Source organism: Natator depressus, chromosome 1 (assembly GCF_965152275.1).
Source record: "Natator depressus isolate rNatDep1 chromosome 1, rNatDep2.hap1, whole genome shotgun sequence".
Lineage (NCBI taxonomy): Eukaryota > Metazoa > Chordata > Testudines > Cheloniidae > Natator > Natator depressus.
Genome location: NC_134234.1, coordinates 141,512,469 through 141,534,321, shown reverse-complemented (window position 1 = coordinate 141,534,321; position 21,853 = coordinate 141,512,469). Strand labels below are relative to the sequence as shown.

The 21,853-nt window shown below is 42.1% G+C and overlaps 1 protein-coding gene across 2 annotated transcripts in view; it reads right to left on the bottom strand.

Annotated features, from left to right (window-relative positions):
- PDK3 (pyruvate dehydrogenase kinase 3) overlaps nt 1-21,853 on the bottom strand; it is an 89,349-nt gene that overhangs the window by 40,601 nt on the left and 26,895 nt on the right. The window contains exons 1-3 of one of the 2 annotated variants that reach the window (XM_074968301.1): nt 14,240-14,364; nt 7,049-7,107; nt 5,144-5,215 (exon numbers count right to left, since the gene is read on the bottom strand). In XM_074968301.1, the coding sequence (XP_074824402.1) occupies nt 5,144-5,215; nt 7,049-7,077 (101 nt within the window). In that variant the 5' untranslated portion in view covers nt 7,078-7,107; nt 14,240-14,364. Of the gene's footprint in view, nt 1-5,143; nt 5,216-7,048; nt 7,108-14,239; nt 14,382-21,853 lie in introns of those variants that run through there. The other variant, XM_074968299.1, reaches the window with a different exon arrangement.

Here is a 21,853-nt window from a genome sequence, read left to right as displayed (position 1 = left end):
ATTCACCATCTCCTATCTAATCAGCAATTCTTAAGTGTCTCCACAAATGGCTCATCTAGTCTTTCAAAGTGACATCTTACTTTGCAAAATAAGCAGTAATGTGGAAGTCTTAATAGATACTGCCTAATCCCAAATCTAAAGACTTTTAAAATAAAGAAGGGCTGTTCTTACATACTCACCTACCTTGCTGATTGAACAAGCATCCCCTCTTCAAAACTACTTTAATGCTTAAGGGTCCAGAGATTCTTTTAAATAGATTAGGCCTTTCTGATTATGTGTGATCTGTAACTACTGAAATCTCAGAGTTAAATGTCAAGAAAAGAGAGGTTTCAGTCCTCTTCTTCCTAGCTGTGAATACCAAAATCATTTTTTTGGTTGCAAAGAAGTACAGGAACATAAACTCCTATTTTCTCTTCTGCAAATGGAGAGATAGTGCCACAAGGAAACAAACTTGAATTTCTTTATGTTTCGTATCAGAAAGCATGCCTGCCTAGAAACCAGAATCCTTCAGTGCTACAGAGGACAACATATATTATAAAGGAATCCTTAGTTATTTCTAAGGCCTGGGCTACACTGCGTGGGGAGGTCGAACTAAGATACGCAACTTCAGCTACACTATTCAACTACACTATTCCAAATCGCACCTGGACCTGCAGCTAGCAAGAGATGTCAAGAGTAACAAGAAGGGTTTCTTCAGGTATGTTGGCAACAAGAAGAAAGCTAAGGAAAGTGTGGGCCCCTTACTGAATGAGGGAGGCAACCTAGTGACAGAGGATGTGGAAAAAGCTAATGTGCTCAATGCTTTTTTTGCCTCTGTCTTCACTAACAAGGACAGCTCCCAGACTGCTGAGCTGGGCATCACAACATGGGGAGTAGATGGCCAGCCCTCTGTGGAGATAGAGGTGGTTAGGGACTATTTAGAAAAGCTGGACGTGCACAAGTCCATGGGGCCGGACGAGTTGCATCCGAGAGTGCTAAAGGAATTGGCGGCTGTGATTGCAGAGCCATTGGCCATTATCTTTGAAAACTCGTGGCGAACGGGGGAAGTCCGAGATGACTGGAAAAAGGCTAATGTAGTGCCAATCTTTAAAAAAGGGAAGGAGGAGGATCCTGGGAACTACAGGCCAGTCAGCCTCACCTCAGTCCCCGGAAAAATCATGGAGCAGGTCCTCAAAGAATCAAACCTGAAGCACTTACATGAGAGGAAAGTGATCAGGAACAGTCAGCATGGATTCACCAAGGGTAGGTCATGCCTGACTAATCTAATCGCCTTCTATGATGAGATTACTGGTTCTGTGGATGAAGGGAAAGCAGTGGATGTATTGTTTCTTGACTTTAGCAAAGCTTTTGACACGGTCTCCCACAGTATTCTTGTCAGCAAGTTAAAGAAGTATGGGCCGGATGAATGCACTATAAGGTGGGTAGAAAGTTGGCTAGATTGTCGGGCTCAGCGGGTAGTGATCAATGGCTCCATGTCTAGTTGGCAGCCGGTGTCAAGTGGAGTGCCCCAGGGGTCGGTCCTGGGGCCGGTTTTGTTCAATATCTTCATAAATGATCTGGAGGATGGTGTGGATTGCACACTCAGCAAATTTGCGGACGATACTAAACTGGAAGGAGTGGTAGATACGCTGGAGGGCAGGGATAGGATACAGAGGGACCTAGACAAATTGGAGGATTGAGCCAAAAGAAATCTGATGAGGTTCAATAAGGATAAGTGCAGGGTCCTGCACTTAGGACGGAAGAACCCAATGCACCGCTACAGACTAGGGACCGAATGGCTAGGCAGCAGTTCTGCGGAAAAGGACCTAGGGGTGACAGTGGATGAGAAGCTGGATATGAGTCAGCAGTGTGCCCTTGTTGCCAAGAAGGCCAATGGCATTTTGGGATGTATAAGTAGGGGCACTGCCAGCAGATTGAGGGACGTGATCATTCCCCTCTATTCGACATTGGTGAGGCCTCATCTGGAGTACTGTGTCCAGTTTTGGGCCCCACACTACAAGAAGGATGTGGATAAATTGGAGAGAGTCCAGCGAAGGGCAACAAAAATGATTAGGGGTCTGGAACACATGACTTACGAGGAGAGGCTGAGGGAACTGGGATTGTTTAGTCTGCAGAAGAGAAGAATGAGGGGGGATTTGATAGCTGCTTTCAACTACCTGAAAGGGGGTTCCAAAGAGGATGGTTCTAGACTATTCTCAGTGGTAGAAGAGGACAGGACAAGGAGTAATGGTCTCAAGTTGCAGTGGGGGAGGTTTAGGTTGGATATTAGGAAAAACTTTTTCACTAGGAGGGTGGTGAAACACTGGAATGCGTTACCTAGGGAGGTGATGGAATCTCCTTCCTTAGAAGTTTTTAAGGTCAGGCTTGACAAAGCCCTGGCTGGGATGATTTAATTGGGGATTGGTCCTGCTTTGAGCAGGGAGTTGGTCTAGATGACCTCCTGAGGTCCCTTCCAACCCTGATATTCTATGATTCTATTCGCGTAGCTGAAGTCGAAGTATCTTAGTTCGACTTACCTGGCCGTCCTCACGGCGGCGAGTCGACCATGGCGGATCCCCATCGACTTCGCTTACTCTTCCTGCCAAGGTGGAGTAAAGGCATCGATTCGGGGATCGATTTATCACGTCTAGACGAGACAAGATAAATCGATCCCCGACAGATCGATCACTACCCACCAATCCGGCGGGTAGTGAAGATGTACCCTAACATGCAGCTGCTCCTCCTCCTATCTTCAAAGATGCTTTACTTTGCTCTTGAAGATATTCCTTTCTATGAACTAAGATAGACCTAAACATTTTTTTAAAAGGCTAACAACCTGAATATATTTATGTGTATTTATGAGTTTACCACTTTTCCTTAATCTTGCTATGCTCCATGTCTGTCAAGTTGGCCCCTGATCTTTTCACTTTAGGCTGTAGACGAGCACCATTTCAAACAAAGCTAACATGAACCAGAATGAAGAAATTTATTAATATGCTGAGTTAGTCACTTGTAACCTACTTCTCCAAAACCACAGTGAGTAACACCGAGTTCCATAGAGCAGGAATTCTTAGAAAGCTGGTTGAACCTAGTCAACTTCATGTGCTTTGGCAGATGCACATGAAGGCAGCATCAGTAAGAAGACGACGAGTTCTTTACCCCTTCATTTGGTAACTGCCTATCCAGAAACAGTAGCTACATGAAGACAAGCTGAGATGATGTAACAAGATGCATAGTAGGTCTTAGTAGTAAATACATTTGGAGAACTCTATTGGCAAATAACCTTGTATTTTCATGAAAAAAATCTTTCACTGATTCCCCCCCCACTCACAGAGATTACTTAGCACCTTTGGAGCAAGGCTGAAGAGCTCCATAATTTGTAAACAGACTGAAGGAGCAGTTTTACCAAAATATGTATCAGATCTAACTTCTGATCTGGCTTTTGTATCAACACAAGAGTGTCACCACAGCTTTAGCAGAGTAAGCGTAGCAACCTTCTGTAATGGCAATTTCTGAATAAGACCCAATTCAAGTGACTATCCGTTTAGATTACTACTGATTGGATATGTTAACCCTTTTTGGCCTACCCTCATAAACAGAAGAAAATAGTTAAGCAAAAACTTTCATCTTGTCACATAAAAGTGGAAGGCATTTTTGATATCCAGCTTATGGAGAAAGTTTTCCACTTGAAGGATTTAGAATGAGAGACAGGCAGAGGGACTTACTTTAAATGGAATTAGTATACAAGTTGAATGAGAAATTTGTGATGAAGTTTGAGAATCACTTAAAAACCAAGAATGAAACATGAGGACATATCTTATTTACCTTTCTGGAAGAGAATATAGCTATTAAAAATGTCAGTTTAAAGTGCAGTTCTGGTCTGCACAGGAAAAAACTAAACATGACATATTTCTCAACAGATCAGCCCCAAGTCTAATCCGTTTACTTTAATGACTAAAAGAATTTATTACTTCAATACGGTTAGCACTGCAGAACCAATACAACTGATGGAGCATCAGCAGAGTTTTATTCCTTCTCATGCATCATCAACAAAATTGTCTACCAAGTTTAAAATGAAGGGCCAAATGCTGTGTTCGGTCATACCTGTGTAAACGCAAAAGAATCATATGGTTATGCAGATGTAATGGAGAACTTTTGGAACTTGTTTCCTCCTCAGCTCTGTAATAGTCCAAGTCCATTAGCCTTCAGAGTCCCCCACCTTTTCTCCCTTGACTATGAAGATATGAATGTAGGACAGGGCTGAATAGCAGTGGTGTTGGATTCTGTTAATTATTTTTTGTTATGCTGTTGGTGGGTTATTTGATACGATTTGGGGTAACTGATGGGTCTGCCTGTTTGTTAGTATATTTTTAAGAGTGTCAGGGGTGCCTGCAGAATTGGATGGACTCTCTAAATTGCAGTTTAATAAACATCTAAAGTAAATAAAAACACAGAATCTACAGAACCTTTACTTTAATGGTAATGATACATGAGCAAGAAAGGACTTTCTAGTCTGAGGTAGAGTGTTTGTTACTATAAGAAAATCAGAATAAGACTGATCTTCAGTGGAAGTTGAGGCTTGCTTTCCTCTCATATGAATCTGGCCCATGAAACCTTTCATCTTAAAGTCATTAGTCTGAATTCAGCTCTGATAGATAGCAATGAAGGGTTAAATCCTGTACCCACTGTAATCAATGGCAAAACTCCCATTGATTCCAATAGTGACAGGATTTCACCCAAAGTAATTTTTATTGTATGGTACATGTTCTGTTCCAAGTTATAGACCTGTTTGAAATATTAATACATTAACATAATACGTTAAAATACTATAATAGAGTACCTGAGCTCAAGGAAAACAGAGTACCTAAGTAGGGGGGTTTTTTTGTATTAAAAGTGTTTGGTACCTTTAGTATACCTTTATTTATATATACTTTTTTCTTTTACATACCTTTAATTTAACGCATTATACAGTATTGCAAGTTAGGAACTAGCAGGATACAGCGTAGGCTGTTCAAACAAACTTAGGTTTTATGTTTTAGTTATTACAAACTCAGTCTTAACTACCTGAATTCTACATTAAAAATTTGATTATTTCTATGCTGTTACAATAAACAAACAGATCTTTTTCCTGGTGGTCTTACTTCTAAAATAAATCATTACTTACTTATCCAGAATATGAGGATCCTCAGGGCTTTTATTTTCATATTCTAAAAGCTCAAGAAAACTTTGCATGTACCTGAAATATAAAGAGATGTGACATTAAGAACTAGGGATAAAACATTCACAGACACCTAAGTGACATAGAAGCCCACTCAGACAGATCATATCTGGCCGTGGCACTCTTACTGAACCACAACTTCAATGATCACCACGCATCCATTAAACTCTCTCTAGAACTCTTCTGCACCAATATCAACTTCCTGGACACCATGATCAGCTTCAGCAATGGATCCCTACCGACCACTGTATACAAGAAAGCCATGGCTCATCACACTTACCTACACAGATCAAGTAACCAGCCCAAATACAGCAAGTAACCTGTTACCTGCAGCCAGGCACTCAGATACCACAGAATATACTCAATGGAGAAAGTCCAGGATACACACCTTAACACACTTAAAACTGCCTTTCACCAAACAAGAACTCTCCCCCAGAGAAGTAGATGATGTCATGGAACAGGCCACTCAAATACTCCAAGAGAAACTCCTTCAAAACAGGAAAAAACCCTGTGACCGCCTACACCTAGCTGTTATCTACCACCCCACACTGGAACCCATACAGAGTATCATTTAACATTTACAACCCATGCCTGTTGGGGAACACATCATGAAAGAAATCTTTCCCAAACCCCCTCTTCTGGTCTTCAAACAGACACCCCGCCCTGCAATCTCACCAACCTCATTATCAGAAGCAAGTTCCCCACAGACTAGGACCCACCAACTCAACGCAGCACCAGACCCTGCCATAACTGATGAAAAACTTGCAGACACATACAATGGTCAATACCCTCCAACACACTTTTCAAGATCCAGGGGTCATACACATGCCTATCACAATATGTTGTGTACCTCATCCAGTGCACTACATACCCCAATAATTGTGTGGGTGAAACCAAACACTACACTTTTGAATGAATTCACAGAGTAAAATAATAAAAGACAAAGACACCATAGCACCTGTGGGCAAACACTTTTCACAAAATGACAACTCCATATCTGACCTCTCAGTCCTCGTCCTCAAAGGAAACCTACACAACACCTTCAACAGACAAGCTCGAAAGCTTAAATTCGTAATTTTGCTAGACACTAAAAATCAGGGTTTTAATAAAGACACTGGATTTATGGCTTGTTACAACAATCTGTAACCCACTAACATCTGTTTTTTATCCTATGACTGCAGCCATCTTAACGGGTTACTTCAAACTGAATAGTATCCTACAGTGTGTTAACTACTTATGTTAAACAATCTGTTACAACTTGTATTTAGCTGTGACACCCTGAGTAGGTTTATCAGACCTGAAAAAGAGCTCTGCATAACTCAAAAGCTTGTCTCTCTCACCAACAGAAGTTGGTCCAATAAAAGGTATTGCCCCGCCCACCTTGTCTCTCTAATAGGAACCTAAATCACTTTTGAAACTTTTACCTTAAGACTATAATTTTGTCTGAAACAAAAACATATGCAGTACACAAAAAGAGTTCCCTATAAAGACTGCTACAAAGTGGGACATTTCCAAGAAAAGCAAAAAAAGGACAGTCAGAATCAGCATGCATGAAAAAAAATAATTTAAAAAACCAAAACACAAAAATCCACACTTTTAAATTAAAAAAAAATCTAATTTAAATAACTAATTTAAATAACCAATTTAAATTAAATACAGGTTCATTTTTAAAAAATAAACCTATTCAAAATTCAATTTGAAATTGACAACCTATGTTAAGGCAAATTTATAATAATCCCTAAAAATAATTTAAATTAAATACAAAATAATAATATTAAGCAGTACATGTTGGCTGCCAAGTTTTAAAGAAAGTCAAACCATTAAAATGGTTGAAGTCACTGGCTAAAGCACCTGAAACAGGAGGTCTTGGGAATATGCATCAGAGTCCAGATTGCAGGTATCAGTGGCAACTGTGATGGTAAAAAGAAAAGGAGTACTTGTGGCACCTTAGAGACTAACCAATTTATTTGAGCATAAGCTTTCGTGAGCTACAGCTCACTTCATCGGATGCATACTGGGGAAAGTACAGAAGACGTTTTTATACACACAAACCATGAAAAAATGGGTGTCTATCACTACAAAAGGTTTTCTCTCCCCCCACCCCACTCTCCGGCTGTTAATAGCTTATGTAAAGTGATCACTCTCCTTACAATGCGTATTACCCAGAAACCCTGAGCTCTCCACACCCCCAGTCTAGTAGGCAGAGACTAGGGGCAGTGGGTTTGAGGGGGGCTCCATGAGCTACACTTTAACAGTAAAAAAGCTGCAGTTTGGCCACCCCTGCTTTATACCCTCAGCTTAAAGCATGAGGGAAGCCAGGGCGCAGGCGTGGCTGCCCCATGGGTACCACTAGGGAAAACTTTCCAGCACTGATGCATGACACACACACACACCCCTATGGTGGAACAGACACATGCATTCACTTGAAGAAACAACGTTGCTTAAAAATACCAAATAGTTAAAGACGTTGACAAGCATGCTTGAAGCTGCAACCGCCACCGCTGTAATTTTAGATGCAATTCTCCTATCGGCAGCCAGCAAAATCCATGCATTCTTGCCCTTTGGGAATGCCTTACTTTTAAAAGCAAATGAAATGTGATGTTTCCCATTTATATTAATTCAGTATACACAAAAGTCTCGTACTTCTTGTGACATTAGCTGATTAAAACATGACCATACAGATCATTATTGCAACCACTGTTATACATTTGCAACAAATCTTGTACGAAATGTGGTATGTAAGATGTCTATGGAAAGGTTATGATTTGCTGAGTATGATTATGCTATTTGTATGCATCATTTTTGTATTTAATGTTATGAGTATTGGCTCTATACCTGTATTTCTAATATGTTTGCTTCTGGGAAACACCAACAAGATGTTTAGCCAGCACATTGTGAACTATACAAATTAAGTGGCTCATTAAGAAACACTTAACCGACATTGGACCATGGACCATGCCCATCTACACTGAATGGACTGTCCTGCAAACGTACTGTCTGGAGTATAGGTAATCAGCTCAGTGGTAGCTGATGACAGAACGAGGAGTAATGGTCTCAAGTTGCAGTGGGGGAGGTTTAGGTTGGATATTAGGAAAAACTTTTTCACTAGGAGGGTGGTGAAACACTGGAATGCGTTACCTAGGGAGGTGGTGGAATCTCCTTCCTTAGATATTTTTAAGGTCAGGCTTGACAAAGCCCTGGCTGGGATGATTTAGTTGGGGATTGGTCCTGCTTTGAGCAGGGGGTTGGACTAGATGACCTCCTGAGGTCCCTTCCAACCCTGATATTCTATGGTTCTATGATAATGGCTTCCTGCAATGACTAGGGTAGACAGCTCTCCTAGCACTCTAAAAAAAAAACCCACCACCACGAGGGGAGTAGCTCCCAGCACTGGTTGCACTGTCTACACTGCCACTTTACAGTGCTGAAACTTGCAGTGCTCGGGCGGGGGGGGAGGGGAGGTGTTCCCACACCCCTGAGCGAGAAAGTTGCAGCGCTGTAAAGTGGCAGTGTAGACAAGGCCTACGTGAAATCACGCATCCACAGGTGACTTGCCCATGTGACTCCAAACTCTCATCTTGTCATCTGTAACTTTCCACTAGCTGTGCTCAGGGCTTTGTTTCAAACAATGGGTTTCCCTCCACATGGCAGAAGATATAAAAGGCCCTGGAAATCCCTCCATTTTGCCTCTTTCCTGCTCAAACCTCTGGACAATGGACTAACGGGAGCATTCTAACCAATGGACTGAGGACCTTCCAATGATTCGGAAGCAGCCAGAGACTTGAATTAAGCCAGCAGCTGATTCCATCACTGCTACAAGTCTGAATCAAGAACTTTGCATTTATTGTACGTATTTGATTCCTTTAACCAATTTGAACTCTTGCCTTTCATTCTTTTCTTTTTATAAATAAACCTTTAGATTTTAGATACTAAAGGATCAGAAACAGTGTGATTTTTGGGTAAGATCCGAGTTGTATATTGACCTGGGTATGTGGCTGCTCCTCTGGGATAAGAAGAACCTGTTATTTGACGAAATTGGTTGTAAAGATCCACTCATCTTCAAATCTAGTGTTTTTGGTGGTGATATAAACACTTGAATATCTAAAGAAACTGCTTTTATGGCTTCCTGTTAGCCAATGTGGTCAAACAGAAGTTTACTTTTGTAGCTGGTTTGGTATTTCTCAAGGGAGAATAACCTCCAGTTCTGGGGTATATCTGCCACATTTCTAAGCAGTTTGTCCTGAATTTGGTATTCTCAGTTGTGTCCCACAAAGGCATGGTTACACTTGTGAAAAATTCACAGGTTGATGGATTTATGACAATTTGAAAGTACTAGACAATATTTAAAATATGAAAAAACATTTAGAAGGTGACTAATTTCAGGTATAATAAATTTTGTCCAAGATTCTTCATCAATAAATTTTTAAGGTGACCTGTTAAGACCCTTGAATTTCAGCACCCTCCCCCCCCCCCCAAAAAAAAAAGATTTACACTTCTGACAATATTAATGAGTTAGTAAATTTGGTCCTAATACAGGTAAATATTTTTCTTTTTAAAAAACATTTGGTGGTCAAAACAAAATATTTGAGAGAGAAACATAACAAACATCATTTGAGGAAATACAAACATCAATACCTTTTAACAACTGTTTAGAGTCAACACTTGGATATGGAAATACAAAGCTGAAAATATTTGTTGCAATTTCTCACAATAAAATCTTATCTGTTACAAGTCCAAAACCACATGTATTTCTATTTTCTCAAAAAACAGCTCTCTTTCTGATCTATTATTTCACACATGGTGTTTTTATTAAACAGAAGATAAAGAATTTAATCTTCCAAAAAGGAACCCATTACAACAATAAACATAATATCTTCCTCTAATCATGGACTTCAAATGTCATTTCCTGAACTATCAGAAAAAACTCCACCTGTGAGTTTAGCAATCAGATGTCTGCGTCATCTTGAAGACATTGGTGAGCCACTAATATGCTGACAATAAAAGATGGTTACCTACTTTTTTGTAACTGTTGTTCTTTGAGATGTGTTGCTCCTTCTCGGGTGCCGGCTGTGCCGGGGGCAGGTTGTCTGATGCAGCCTGGGAGGAACAATGGGAGTACGGAACCGGTACAACAGGTACACCCCACGGGTTCCAGTACTGCCACTGGACAGGCCATTGCCCCCGCCTCCACACCACTGCCACAGGAGCCACGCTGGTCTCACGGGTCAGTGGTGATTTGCCTTTTATAGGTGAGGGGCTGAACTCCCCTTGAGGCTTGGACCCTTCCCGTGTTAACTTTGCCCTTCCGGTGACCAGGGTGGAGCCATAGATGCCTGCATCTGCTGATTGACCCTAGTCGGTGTCCGGTAAGGAGAGAGTGAAGACTGGTGCCTGTCCAAGGAGCGGTACCGGGGAGCCAGAGATTGTTGCCATGACCGGGAACGATCCCGCACGCAGGGGGATTGATGCTGGGAGACTGCCTAGGCCAGAGGTGGGCAAACTTTTTGGCTCAAGTGCCACATCTGGATATGGAAATTGTATGGCGGGCCACGAATGCTCACAAAATTGGGGTTCAGATGCAGGAGGGGGTGAGGGCTCCAGCTGGGGGGGCGGGCTCTGGGATGGGCCAGAAATGAGGAGTTCAGGGTGTGGGAGGGGGCTCCGGGCTGGGGCACAGGGTTGGGGTGTGGGAGGTGGTAAGAGCTACAGCTGGGGGTGTGTGCTCTGCGGTGGGGCTGAGGATGAGGAGTTGGAGGTGCAGGAGGGTACTCCAAGCTGGGACTGAGGGGTTCGGAGGGCAGGAGGGGGATCAGGGCTGGGGCAAGGGATCGGGACACAGAAGGAGGTCGGGGTGCAGGCTCTGGGCAACGCTTACCTCAAGCAGCTCCCAGAAGCAGAGGCATGTCCCCCCTCCGGCTCCTACACAGATGGGGACTGAGGATACAGTGCTGGGATCCAAGGCCAGAGCAACAGGGACTAACACCTGTGGTCTGGGGATCAGGGACACTCTGCTGCTTTAGGGGGTGGTCCCATAACTGGCTTGCCCATAGATGCCAGGGCCTTGGCTGGGTCCATCATCTGGCTTGGCTTCTGCTGTGCCGGTCGGCCTGCTTGCTCTTTTCCCACGGGGCCGACTTCAGGCACAGATGACCATACTAGGGGCCGGGACCCGTTGCTGCTCCCAGGAGCAGGAGGCGGGTCTCTGGCTGGACTAGGGGGTCCGACCGCAGCAGTACCCACAAGCAGCTCTGGGGTGGCCATGTGGCCTGACAGGTCTTTTGCCCGAAGTCCCCTTTTCCTGCACTGCTGGAGGCCCAGCAACTTCAACTGCTTCTTAGGCACCGGGGAGGGAGAATGGTGCCAGGAGGGTTCCGGTGCCAATGATGAGCTGCGCACCAATCCCAGGATTCCAGGCGTGGAGTCCAATCAAGAGGGACAAAGCACAGCCTCCACAAGGAGAGTCCTCTGGCAGATATCCCGCTCCTTCTGAGTTCAAGGGTGAAAGTTTTTGCAGATCCTGCACTTATCCTTTCTGTGGGACTCCCCCAAACACTTTAAACTGCTCTTGTGGGGGTCACTAATGGCAATTGGCCGGCTGCACGATGAACATGGCTTAAAGCCTGGAGAACAGGGCATGCCCAGCTCCGAGGCGAAGTCCCAGCCTAGACTCTAACTCCTAAACAACTACTCTAACACTTAGACTTAGTTAGACCTTTAAGTTAACAACGAACAACAAAGGTGACAGAATAATGGACTGTAAGAACCGTTAACGCTCCTAAGAAGGAACTGAGAGGATGTAGGGTCAAGCAGCGCCTAATATACCAGCACATGAGCGTGGCATTCAAGAGGGCACTACAGCCAATCCTACGGGTACCGCTAAGGCAAAAATCTCCGGTGACTGTGCACATGGGCATGCACACACCTAGAATGGAATCGACATGAACAAGCACTCAAAGAAAAACTAACTATACACATTTGCGTATCACAATACAGAGAGGCAAGGATAGCTCAGTTTAAAGCAAGATCTTAACTCAGAATGCAAATATTCCTAACTTCCATAGCTCTACTGTATTTTTCACACATTAATTCACTTTCAAATTTCATGTACACCACTACCCCGATATAATGCGGGTTTGCATACAACGTGGTAAAGCTCCGACACGCTGTTCTGAGCAGCGTGTCAAAGGTGCCAGGCCGGACCAGGACCGAAGGGTTGGATAAGGGGCAGAGGGTCTCGGGGGAGGTCAGGGGCTCCCCCATCCCCAGGGTCTGGGAGGCAGGAGCTCTGGGGGGGCATTTCTGGGGGCCCCACAGTCCCAGAATGGCCTGGGGAATTAGTGGGGGGCCGGGAGCAGCCCGCTCCGCTTCCCTCACCCCAGCCCCAGCTGTGTTGCTCAGGGGAGGGGGCTTGGGGGAAGGGATCCCCCCGCACGCACTGGCAGCGGCAGAAGCGGAGCAGCCCGGCCCCAGCCTGCTCCACTCCGCCAGCTCCCAGCCGCAGGATTCCGTTTGCCGCTGCAGGTGAGTGCGGGACCTTTCCCCAACCCTCCCCGCAGCAACACAGCTGGGGCCGAGGCAAGGAAAGCGGAACGGTCTGGGGCCGCATCACTCCAATTCCCACCACAGGTGAGTGCGGGAGGCGTCCTTTCCCCAACCTCCCCGCACTCAGCATCGGCTGGAAGTGGAGAGCCGCGACTGGGAGGTGGCGGAGTGGAGCGGGTTGGGGCTGTGTTGCTCCGCTTCCCGCCGCTGCCAGTGAGTACCTGTCACGGGGCGGGGTGTGCGGATAGGGGTCAGAGCAGTCAGGGAACAAGGAACGGGGGGGCCAAAGCAAGTTCGATATAACACGGTCTCACCTATAACACAGTGAGATTTTTTGTCTCCCGAGGACTGCGTTATATCGGGGTAGAGGTGTATTTGGCATATAGACTTACTGATTTGTAGGTAATGAAGTTTGAAATGATCTGTAAGAAAACAGCTGGCATTGCATGATGTTTTTACATGAATAAGACAAGTTTAAAACCAAATATTGCACAAAATCTAACACTAATCTAGATTTTTTTAGGTCTGAAGTTTGAGATACGACCGAACATTAAATAATTAACCTATTACTTTACCACCTGAAAAGTCTAAAGTTACTGAATTCCCATCAAGGTAAGATGCAACTTATGAATACAAAAATTGTGGTCAAATTCACTCGCAAAACTCTGCAGAGTATGCAAAGATATTTTTACATAAATTTTGTGGATTAATTCTTCTCAAACATGAACAGCATGAAGAGCTGTGCCTTGTGGCAGAACTTGTTCAGAGCCCAATGAATGTAACCAAGGAAGAAGTTTACAGACCTTTGCTCAACTTACAAGTAAAGCAGAGATAAATGGTATTGAGTAGATGCCAGAATTTGGTATTAACACTAATACAAATCAGCTGAGAAGATAAGACGAATAGTTTGTCTCAGCCAACTGGACAAACTACAGAGTTTTGCAGTTCCAAGGTACCAACTGAATCAAAGCTGCCATTTTAAACCTTTAAAAACACAAGCTCTGAGAGCAGGAAAAGCTTAAATCAGTTTTCAATTTTTGTGATGAGGGGATAGCTGGAGAAAGAGCAAACATTTAAAATATATACAGGGACTTATTTCTTCTGATGCAAGAATCCATGACAGCTACAATTAAATTAGGTTGATGTTTAGTCTTTCCTTTAAAAATGAAGCAGGCCTTGTAGCAGCTACTGATTTAGCACTCTAAACTCTTCCACTGAAATCACTCGTGCACAGAATTTCTGGGCTCCAACTCAAAAAACCAATTTATGAGTCCCCATTCTATCTCTGAAAATTGTATTAGACTATTTGTTTAGTATCAAACAGCAGAAATGAGGCCTCATTTGTATAGGTATACTAGTTCAACAGGGGAAAAATGTTATAAAAATAAATTATTCAAATTACACAACTGGATAATAAGATCCATTTTCACAAGTACAACTTTTAAATACATTTACAGTAGCAGAAATGTACTGATTTCTTAATCCACTCTCCATACTTACCAACTCTGAACTAGCCCAACTGAAGGCCTGTTTAGCAAGTTATCAGGCAGCAAATTGACTTCTCTCATGGTATTAGCTAGCCGCACAGGAAGTTCTTTCCGTAGGAACATATATGATGTTTTCTCACATGCATTATCACGTCCTGTTAGAAAAAATAAAGAATTCTATTGCAATAGACTATGGTTTAGAATTTGCAACTCTAGAATGAAATAAATGTTTATCTTTTAAAACAAAGATCAATTAAAGTACCCTTAAGTCTGGTCCCCCTTTGATCCCTCCAGTTCCCTTCTTCAGGACACCACATTTATCTTTACCTCTTTAGCTCCTTTCCCATGTCCATCTGTCAGTACGCCTTCCAAAGCCCTCTTTCCCTCATATCTTCAGGTTCCACCTGTAAGGTCCTGCCCCGAATTCATTCTTCCAAGCTTTACCCAATCACAATTTGTCTCTAGTGCTCAAAACCTCTATCCCAGCCACACTCACATGATTGAAAAAAACTTACTGTAAAAGAAAAACAATTTACAGTAATTTTCTCTAATACAAGGAGGCTTTTTTCTATTGCTTTTGTTGCAGAAGCAATTCCATAATAATTGTACTTCTTCAATGCTCTTTACTACAATGCTAGCACTTCTGTTCTAGAAAAGCTACTATTATTGTAGAATCATTTGATACAAGGATTACTTAGATTCCCTTTAAATAAGCATTAAATAAACTAGCCTATACAGGATAAAATGCCTACCTACTCTTCTAAGTACTACGACAGGTCTGTGTGTATGTATAAAATCTCCTCACTGTACTTTCCACTTTATGCATCCAATGAAGTGAGCTGTAGCTCACGAAAGCTTATGCTCAGATAAATTGGTTAGTCTCTAAGATGCCATAAGTACTCCTTTTCTTTTTGCGAATACAGACTAACACAGCTGCTACTCTGAAATCTGTATACAAAACTACTCGAGATAGTTAAGTCCCAGGCAGACAGCTACAAAAGGATCTCTCAAAACTGGGTTACTGGGCAACAAAATGGCAGACAATACTCAATGTTGATAAACGCAAAGTAATGCACATTGGAAAACATAATGATCTATACATATAAAATGATGGGGTCTAAATTAGCTGTTACCACTCAAGAAAGAGATCCTGGAGTCATTGTGGATAGTTCTCTGAAAACATCCACTCGAAGTGCAGCGGCAGTCCAAAAAGCTAACAGACTGCTGGGAATCATTAAAAAAAGGATAGATAAGACAGAAAATATCATATTGCCTCTATATAAATCCATGGTACGCCCACAACTTGAATACTGCGTGCAGATGTAGTCACCCCATCTCAAAAAAGATATATTGGAACTGGAAAAAGTTCAGAAAAGGGAACCAAAAATGATTAGGGATATGGAACGGCTTCCATATGAAGAGAGATCAATAAGACTTGGACTTTTCAGCTTGGAACAGAGATGATTAAGGGGGGATATGACTGAGGTCTATAAAATCATGACTGGTGTGGAGAAAATAAATAAGGAAGTGCTATTACTCTTTCTCATAACACAAGAACTAGGGGTCACCAAATGAAATTAATAAGCAGCAGGTTTAAAAACAAACAAAAGGAAGTATTTCTTCACACAACACAGTCAACCTGTGGAACTCTTTTCCCAGAGGATGTTGTGAAAGCCAAGACTATAACAGGGTTCAAAAAAGAACTATATAAATTCATGGAGGATAGGTCCATCAATGGCTGTTAGCCAGGATGGGCAGAGATGGTGTCCCTAGACTCTGTTTGCCAGAAGCTGGGAATGAGCGACAGGGAATGGATCACTTGATGATTACCTGTTTTATTCATTCCCTCTGGGGCACCTGGCATTGGCCACTGTTGGAAGACAGGATACTGGGCTGGATGGATCTTTGGTCTGACCCAGTATGGCCGTTCTTATTTATCAAAGTTGAGTTGTATAACATAATTTTGTGTGTATATATATATATATCCTTAAGTTTCCTTTGCCAAGTCTCACACTGATGACTTGGCAGATCCACTAGGCTAGTTCTACTGCTTAACAATTTGTCAGTACGTAACAGAACCTCTTTAAACAAAAGTCTGTTTTTTATTCTCAACTAATACCTTGATCTACCTGCATACCCTCTCCTATATTTTTTCTAACATAAAATATAAGTTTTATAGATAACCAGTGGCTCCAGTAACCTAACCAATTTATATGCTAACTTTACTTTTACACTCTTCATATTTTATGCAAGCTGGAAAGCCTTGGTTGCCATTATACATAAAAATCTTGCCCATAATCAGAGTCCAATTAAACATTTCAAAGACCTAAAACAAACATACATATAATCAACACAAACATGAGGCCCACTTCTGCCCTTAGCTACACAAGTGAAGCTCAATTTCAGTTGCAGTCATAAAAGCAGAACTGGACTCCTTTTTACCAACCCTAATTTTGTAAATTCACATACACAGGATGTTTCCAGAGTGGTGGTTAGGAAAAAAAAAATCTTAAATTGTAATATCATCAAGCAAATTTAATTGAGTAGAACCATACAATGCCATTTTTATAATCACTTTTTCGACTATAAGCACTTTTTAAACTGTACTTTATGAGCCTAAGTCTGCCTTTGTCCAGTTAAATTATTAAACCTTTACATTCCTGTAAAGTCAATTGTGTTTAGTATTAGCAGAAATATTGAAAACTTCTGGCAAACTCAGTTGGAATAGTACTGTAAAGACAGCAACTTTTTGACTGTTAATATTTGCAATACCCAGGGTAAAAGATGCAGAAGGAAAACTAATTTCACAGCAGTGAATCTGTGGCACTAACTTTCCTGGTTTAGCTCCATAGCTTAAAAATGTTTCATGATCAAAATATTCCTTTCAATTTTGTTTCATTTCTAAGGTGAATTTTTAAAACTGTCATACGTCAAGACTTTGCTTTGGAAACTATTTATATTCTGTGCTTCCAAAGTCAAAGTTTAGTTAACATTGCTATAAAAACTGCCTTTTGCATTCTAATAGCAGTACTAAATAGGGAAAGCAAAATAAAATTAGGCCCTGGTCCACCAAAAAAGTTAACTCTGTAGTTATTGGGCTACAAAAGCTTTGTACCATAGCTGGAGAAACCTATGAGCAAAATTATTTCTGAATGGCAGCACTCTGTGCATCCTTTTCCCTATACTTACATACAATGGAAGTTGTGAACGGCCAGACTGCCATACCAGTATATCGCAACCTGGTTTCTGAAAGGGCTTTTCCAAGAATATCCAAAGAGGAGGCATAGTCAACACACCCTGTTAACTTGTGAAGAGGGCAGAAGGGAGAGTGAGCTAACATGTTCTTTCCAGCTGTCACGGGCCGCAGACTGCCCACCGCTGCTCTCAGGCCATGTCTACTCTACCACTTTTGTTGGTATAATTTATGTCGCTCAGGGATGTGAAAAACCATACATCCCTGCGTCACATAAGTTAGACCAACAGAAAAGCCAGTGTGGACAATGCTATGTCAGCGGGAGAGCTTCTCCCACCAACATAGCTACCGCCACTCATGGAGGCAGTTTTATTATGCGACAGGAGAGTTCTGTCAGCATAGAGCGGCTACACAAGCGATCTTACAGCAGCCCAGCTGCACCAGTACAGCTGTGCCACTGTAAGCTTTCTAGTATAAACTTGGCCTAAGAAAATTGAAATTTCCTTTGAGTTTCCACTTTAATCTTAAAATGTATCATTTTACTGGATTCCCATTGTGTGAATAAACAGAAGCATTCATTGGAGACATCTGTGTCAAAATATATACACCGGTATTTGAAAGCAATGGTGATGCTTACAGACATTATCCTTCACTGCAGAGCTTAATTGAGTGATTAGGTCAGTGACTATGCCTATTTTCAGATTTCCCACCTTTCCCCAGGAGTATAAAAATCTATGGCAATATGCAAACAGACTGGGTAGGCTCAGACACCTGTGTTTTACTTGTCATGGGCTATAAGTATTCCACTATAGGCAAAAGAGAAATTGAAAGTGTCTTTTGTGACTACGACCAACACAACTGCCTGCAAAATGAACCAAAAATACAAGGTACTGCTTAAGATATGTTCAGGCAGCCCAAGAAAGGTTAAAAGCATTGCTATGCATATAATAACTACGATTTGCAATTTGAAAACCCCTCAAGCACATTGCAACTGGCACAATCAAGGTCACACTTTAAGGCAGTCCCATTATAATCAGCTGAACAGCACAGCATTCAACATCTGTTCACTGATGGGTACACTGGCAAGACAGCCCCCAATTGGGGGCTGTCAAACAAGCATTTGACGCTTTTTTTGTGTGCTCATTTAAGGCATGTCAGTCAATGGACTGTTATGCTCTATTGGCATCAGTAATTATTAATTTAAGGCCCAATCCTGCAAATTCTTAATTATTTTACTCACTTATGTTTTTGCAGGATCTGTCCCTTCAGTTACACATAAGTAAATTCTGTAAATGTTGTATTAGTCAGCAACTCTTAGCCACCAAAGTAACTAATTATGAAACTGTATCGTTGCTTTCAATAAGATACACTGATGATTAAGGCTGCGTGTCAGTCACGGAAGTCACGGATTCCATGACTTTCTGGGGCCTGTGTGACTTCTTCAGCAGCCGGTGCAGCTGACTTCGGGGCCAGCTGCACCAGCTGCTGCTTGGCCGCTGCCCCGCAGTAACTGGTCCCGGGCATTGCGGCAGAGCAACAGTAGCGTCCCGAGCCAACCTCCCACCTGGAGCAGCAGCAGTCGGTGCTGCCACTCCTCCCTCCCCAGCAGCAGCAGCAGGGGGGCCCCCGGAGCACACCCTGCACCCAGAGCAGCAGCAGCCCCGGGGCCCCAGAGCGCCCCACCCCCACAGAGAAGCAGCATCCACGGGAGTGACCCTCCGCCAGAGCAGCAGCATACCCATGATTAAATCGTATCCTTACTGATGATATACAATAGGAATCCTATTTTGTCATGTAATTTATTAGATTAAAAAATCTTAGCATTTTGGCCCCCCATGTAACAACCTGGTATTGGTTTTCTCTGTGTAGCTACTTTAAAAAATTCCTGAAGAAAATGGGAAGGAAACTCAGGTAAGGGACAGGAGTTTTATTTGTCAATGCAGTGGCAGATTTGGCCCCCAACCCATAGATTTCTGGCCACCCTAAGGGGACAGAACAATTTTCATGTAGTCCCAGGACCTCTGCAGAGTTTCCTTGACTCCCAGCTACAGTCTCAGCAGTTGGGCTGCCATGCATCAAAAGCCATCCTCAAAAAGGAATGAGGAGGTAGGGAAAGAGAAAAGAGGGATTATTGCTCATCTGACAAGCACTAACTGTGGATGTTTTTCCAGACTGAAATCCCCACACACATGCAGGAAGCATGCCATGTCCAGGGGTTGCTCCTTAGCAGTTCCTTTTCCCATCCAGAGCTGCAAAAGGACATCCCACAAAGTCTGGGGCAATGGAAGAACACAACTGAGCCATTAATCTTTCTTCACCATGGATCTGGCCCCTAATTTAGAGCATATTTTGTTACCTTAAACTCTGTGAAGCAGAGGGTAGGATATGGTCCATTATTTTATTCATAACCATCTTAATTATCACTACAAAAGTTTTTTTCTCCTGCTGATAATAGCTCATCTTAACTAATTAGCCTCTCACAGTTTGTATGGCAACTTCCACCTTCTCTGTATGTATATAATCTTCTTACTGTATGTTCCATTCTATGTATCCGATGAAGTGGGCTGTAGCCCACGAAAGCTTATGCTCTAATAAATCTGTTTGTATCTGCAAAAAAAACCAGGAGTACTTGTGGCACCCTAGAGACTGACTAACACAGCTGCTACTCTGAAACCTGTCATTATTTTAGGGAATTACTTCTTAATACAGATATAAAACACTTTTCACAATCAAGATTGACCAAGATGCTCCCCAGGAACCATCATTTATTAAATTTCACAACCTTTTTAACATGTTCAAACTAAAACCAACCTTTGAAAATGAAATTTCTGAACTTATTGTAGTGTTCTTCAAACTTTTTGTTATACTGATCCATTTTTTCTTTAAAAAAGTATCTCATCTCCTGTCTCCTACAAGTATTAAGTGTTGTCATGGTTTTATTTTTATCACTACAGTTTAGCCAATACACATACTTCAAGGTCAGATTTTAGTTCCAGTATTTAGTATTCTGGTATAAATATGGATCAACTCTATTAGCACCAACAGAGTAACTTTGAAATTACATTGGTGTGGTTGAGATTGGAATCTGATCCTAAATTTATAAAGCAGCCTCTTCTAAGTCACTACACTATAATATAGAGGTATAAAATATAATAAAAAGACATACCACCATGCTTTTAAGACTTCGCATGAAAGGAATAAATAGCAGAGGAAAAGGATGTCCAACAAAGAAAAAGCCAGGCATTGGGAGGGAAGATTTTAAACATGAAGGCCAACAGTGATCATACTTTATATTTTCCCAAAATGTGTTTAACATTTTTTAATTGAGTTGCGTAGAAGAGTGGAAGACTTGGTAGATTTCAAGGAGGAACAAATTACAATGGTATAGAAAGGTAAACCACATGGTACCATAAACATAGCTCTTGTTATAAAATTACTACTCAACAGCCTGCTGTTTTCATACTTGAAGTAATATATCACAAATACAGATTTATGTTGTCTTGTTAAATTATATGAAATTAAAAAGCATATATAGCTCTGGGGAGTCATGAATTCCTGCCTAGAAGATGCTAAATTACAAGATATCAAATTCTGCTGAAGTGTGATAAGTAGAACTGTGTTTGAAGAAAAACAACAGAATCTGAAAGTCACTATTAGGGATAAAAAAAAAGACTGCATCCTAAAAATATATTAGTGAGTAACTTTATTCATTTGAGTAGTTCCCACAACGTAAGTGAAACTACTGACAGCTGGTTGGGAATTTTTCAAACCGGTTTTTGCATTGGACAATACAAATTCATCAACACAAACATTTTACAGAAAAAGTTTGAGGTCCAGGAGGGAAATTCTGATGTGAGATTGTCTTTAGAATAGCCAACAGGCCCAGGTTCAAGTCCCAGCTCTGCAATTCTACCTCATCCCAGATGAATACCCAAACTACCAGGTTACTGGCTATCAGAGATAGCGGTTGTTCATTGGGCAAAAGAGAGAATTACTCTATAGCCTGGTGGTTAGGGCACATACCTGGGCTGTGGAAGAATGGCAAAGCACAGACTTGAACCTGGGCTTCCCACATCCTAGGTGAGTATCCTTACCACAAGGCTACTGGATGGGTAGATCTCTCTCTATCCCTCCCCTCAACCTCCCAATGCAGAATGGGAAAGATTTTTGAAATCTGAAAGTTGTGCAGCACAGAAGAACTGTTTCCCATCCAGCTCTAACTCAGATGAGTAAAGAGCTTAACTGTTTGCAGAAATGGGACCTAAAAGGAAAAAAGCCTCAGATTTAGGAGCTCAAAAGCTATGGGATCCACACAGCCTCGTGCTTGTGCACAGACAAGTGCTGAATCTGATACTAAGGGAGGGGAAAGAGTACACAAATATTCAAGTGGGGAGTTATGACAGCTGGTACACGGATTGTTAGTGCTTTTTAACA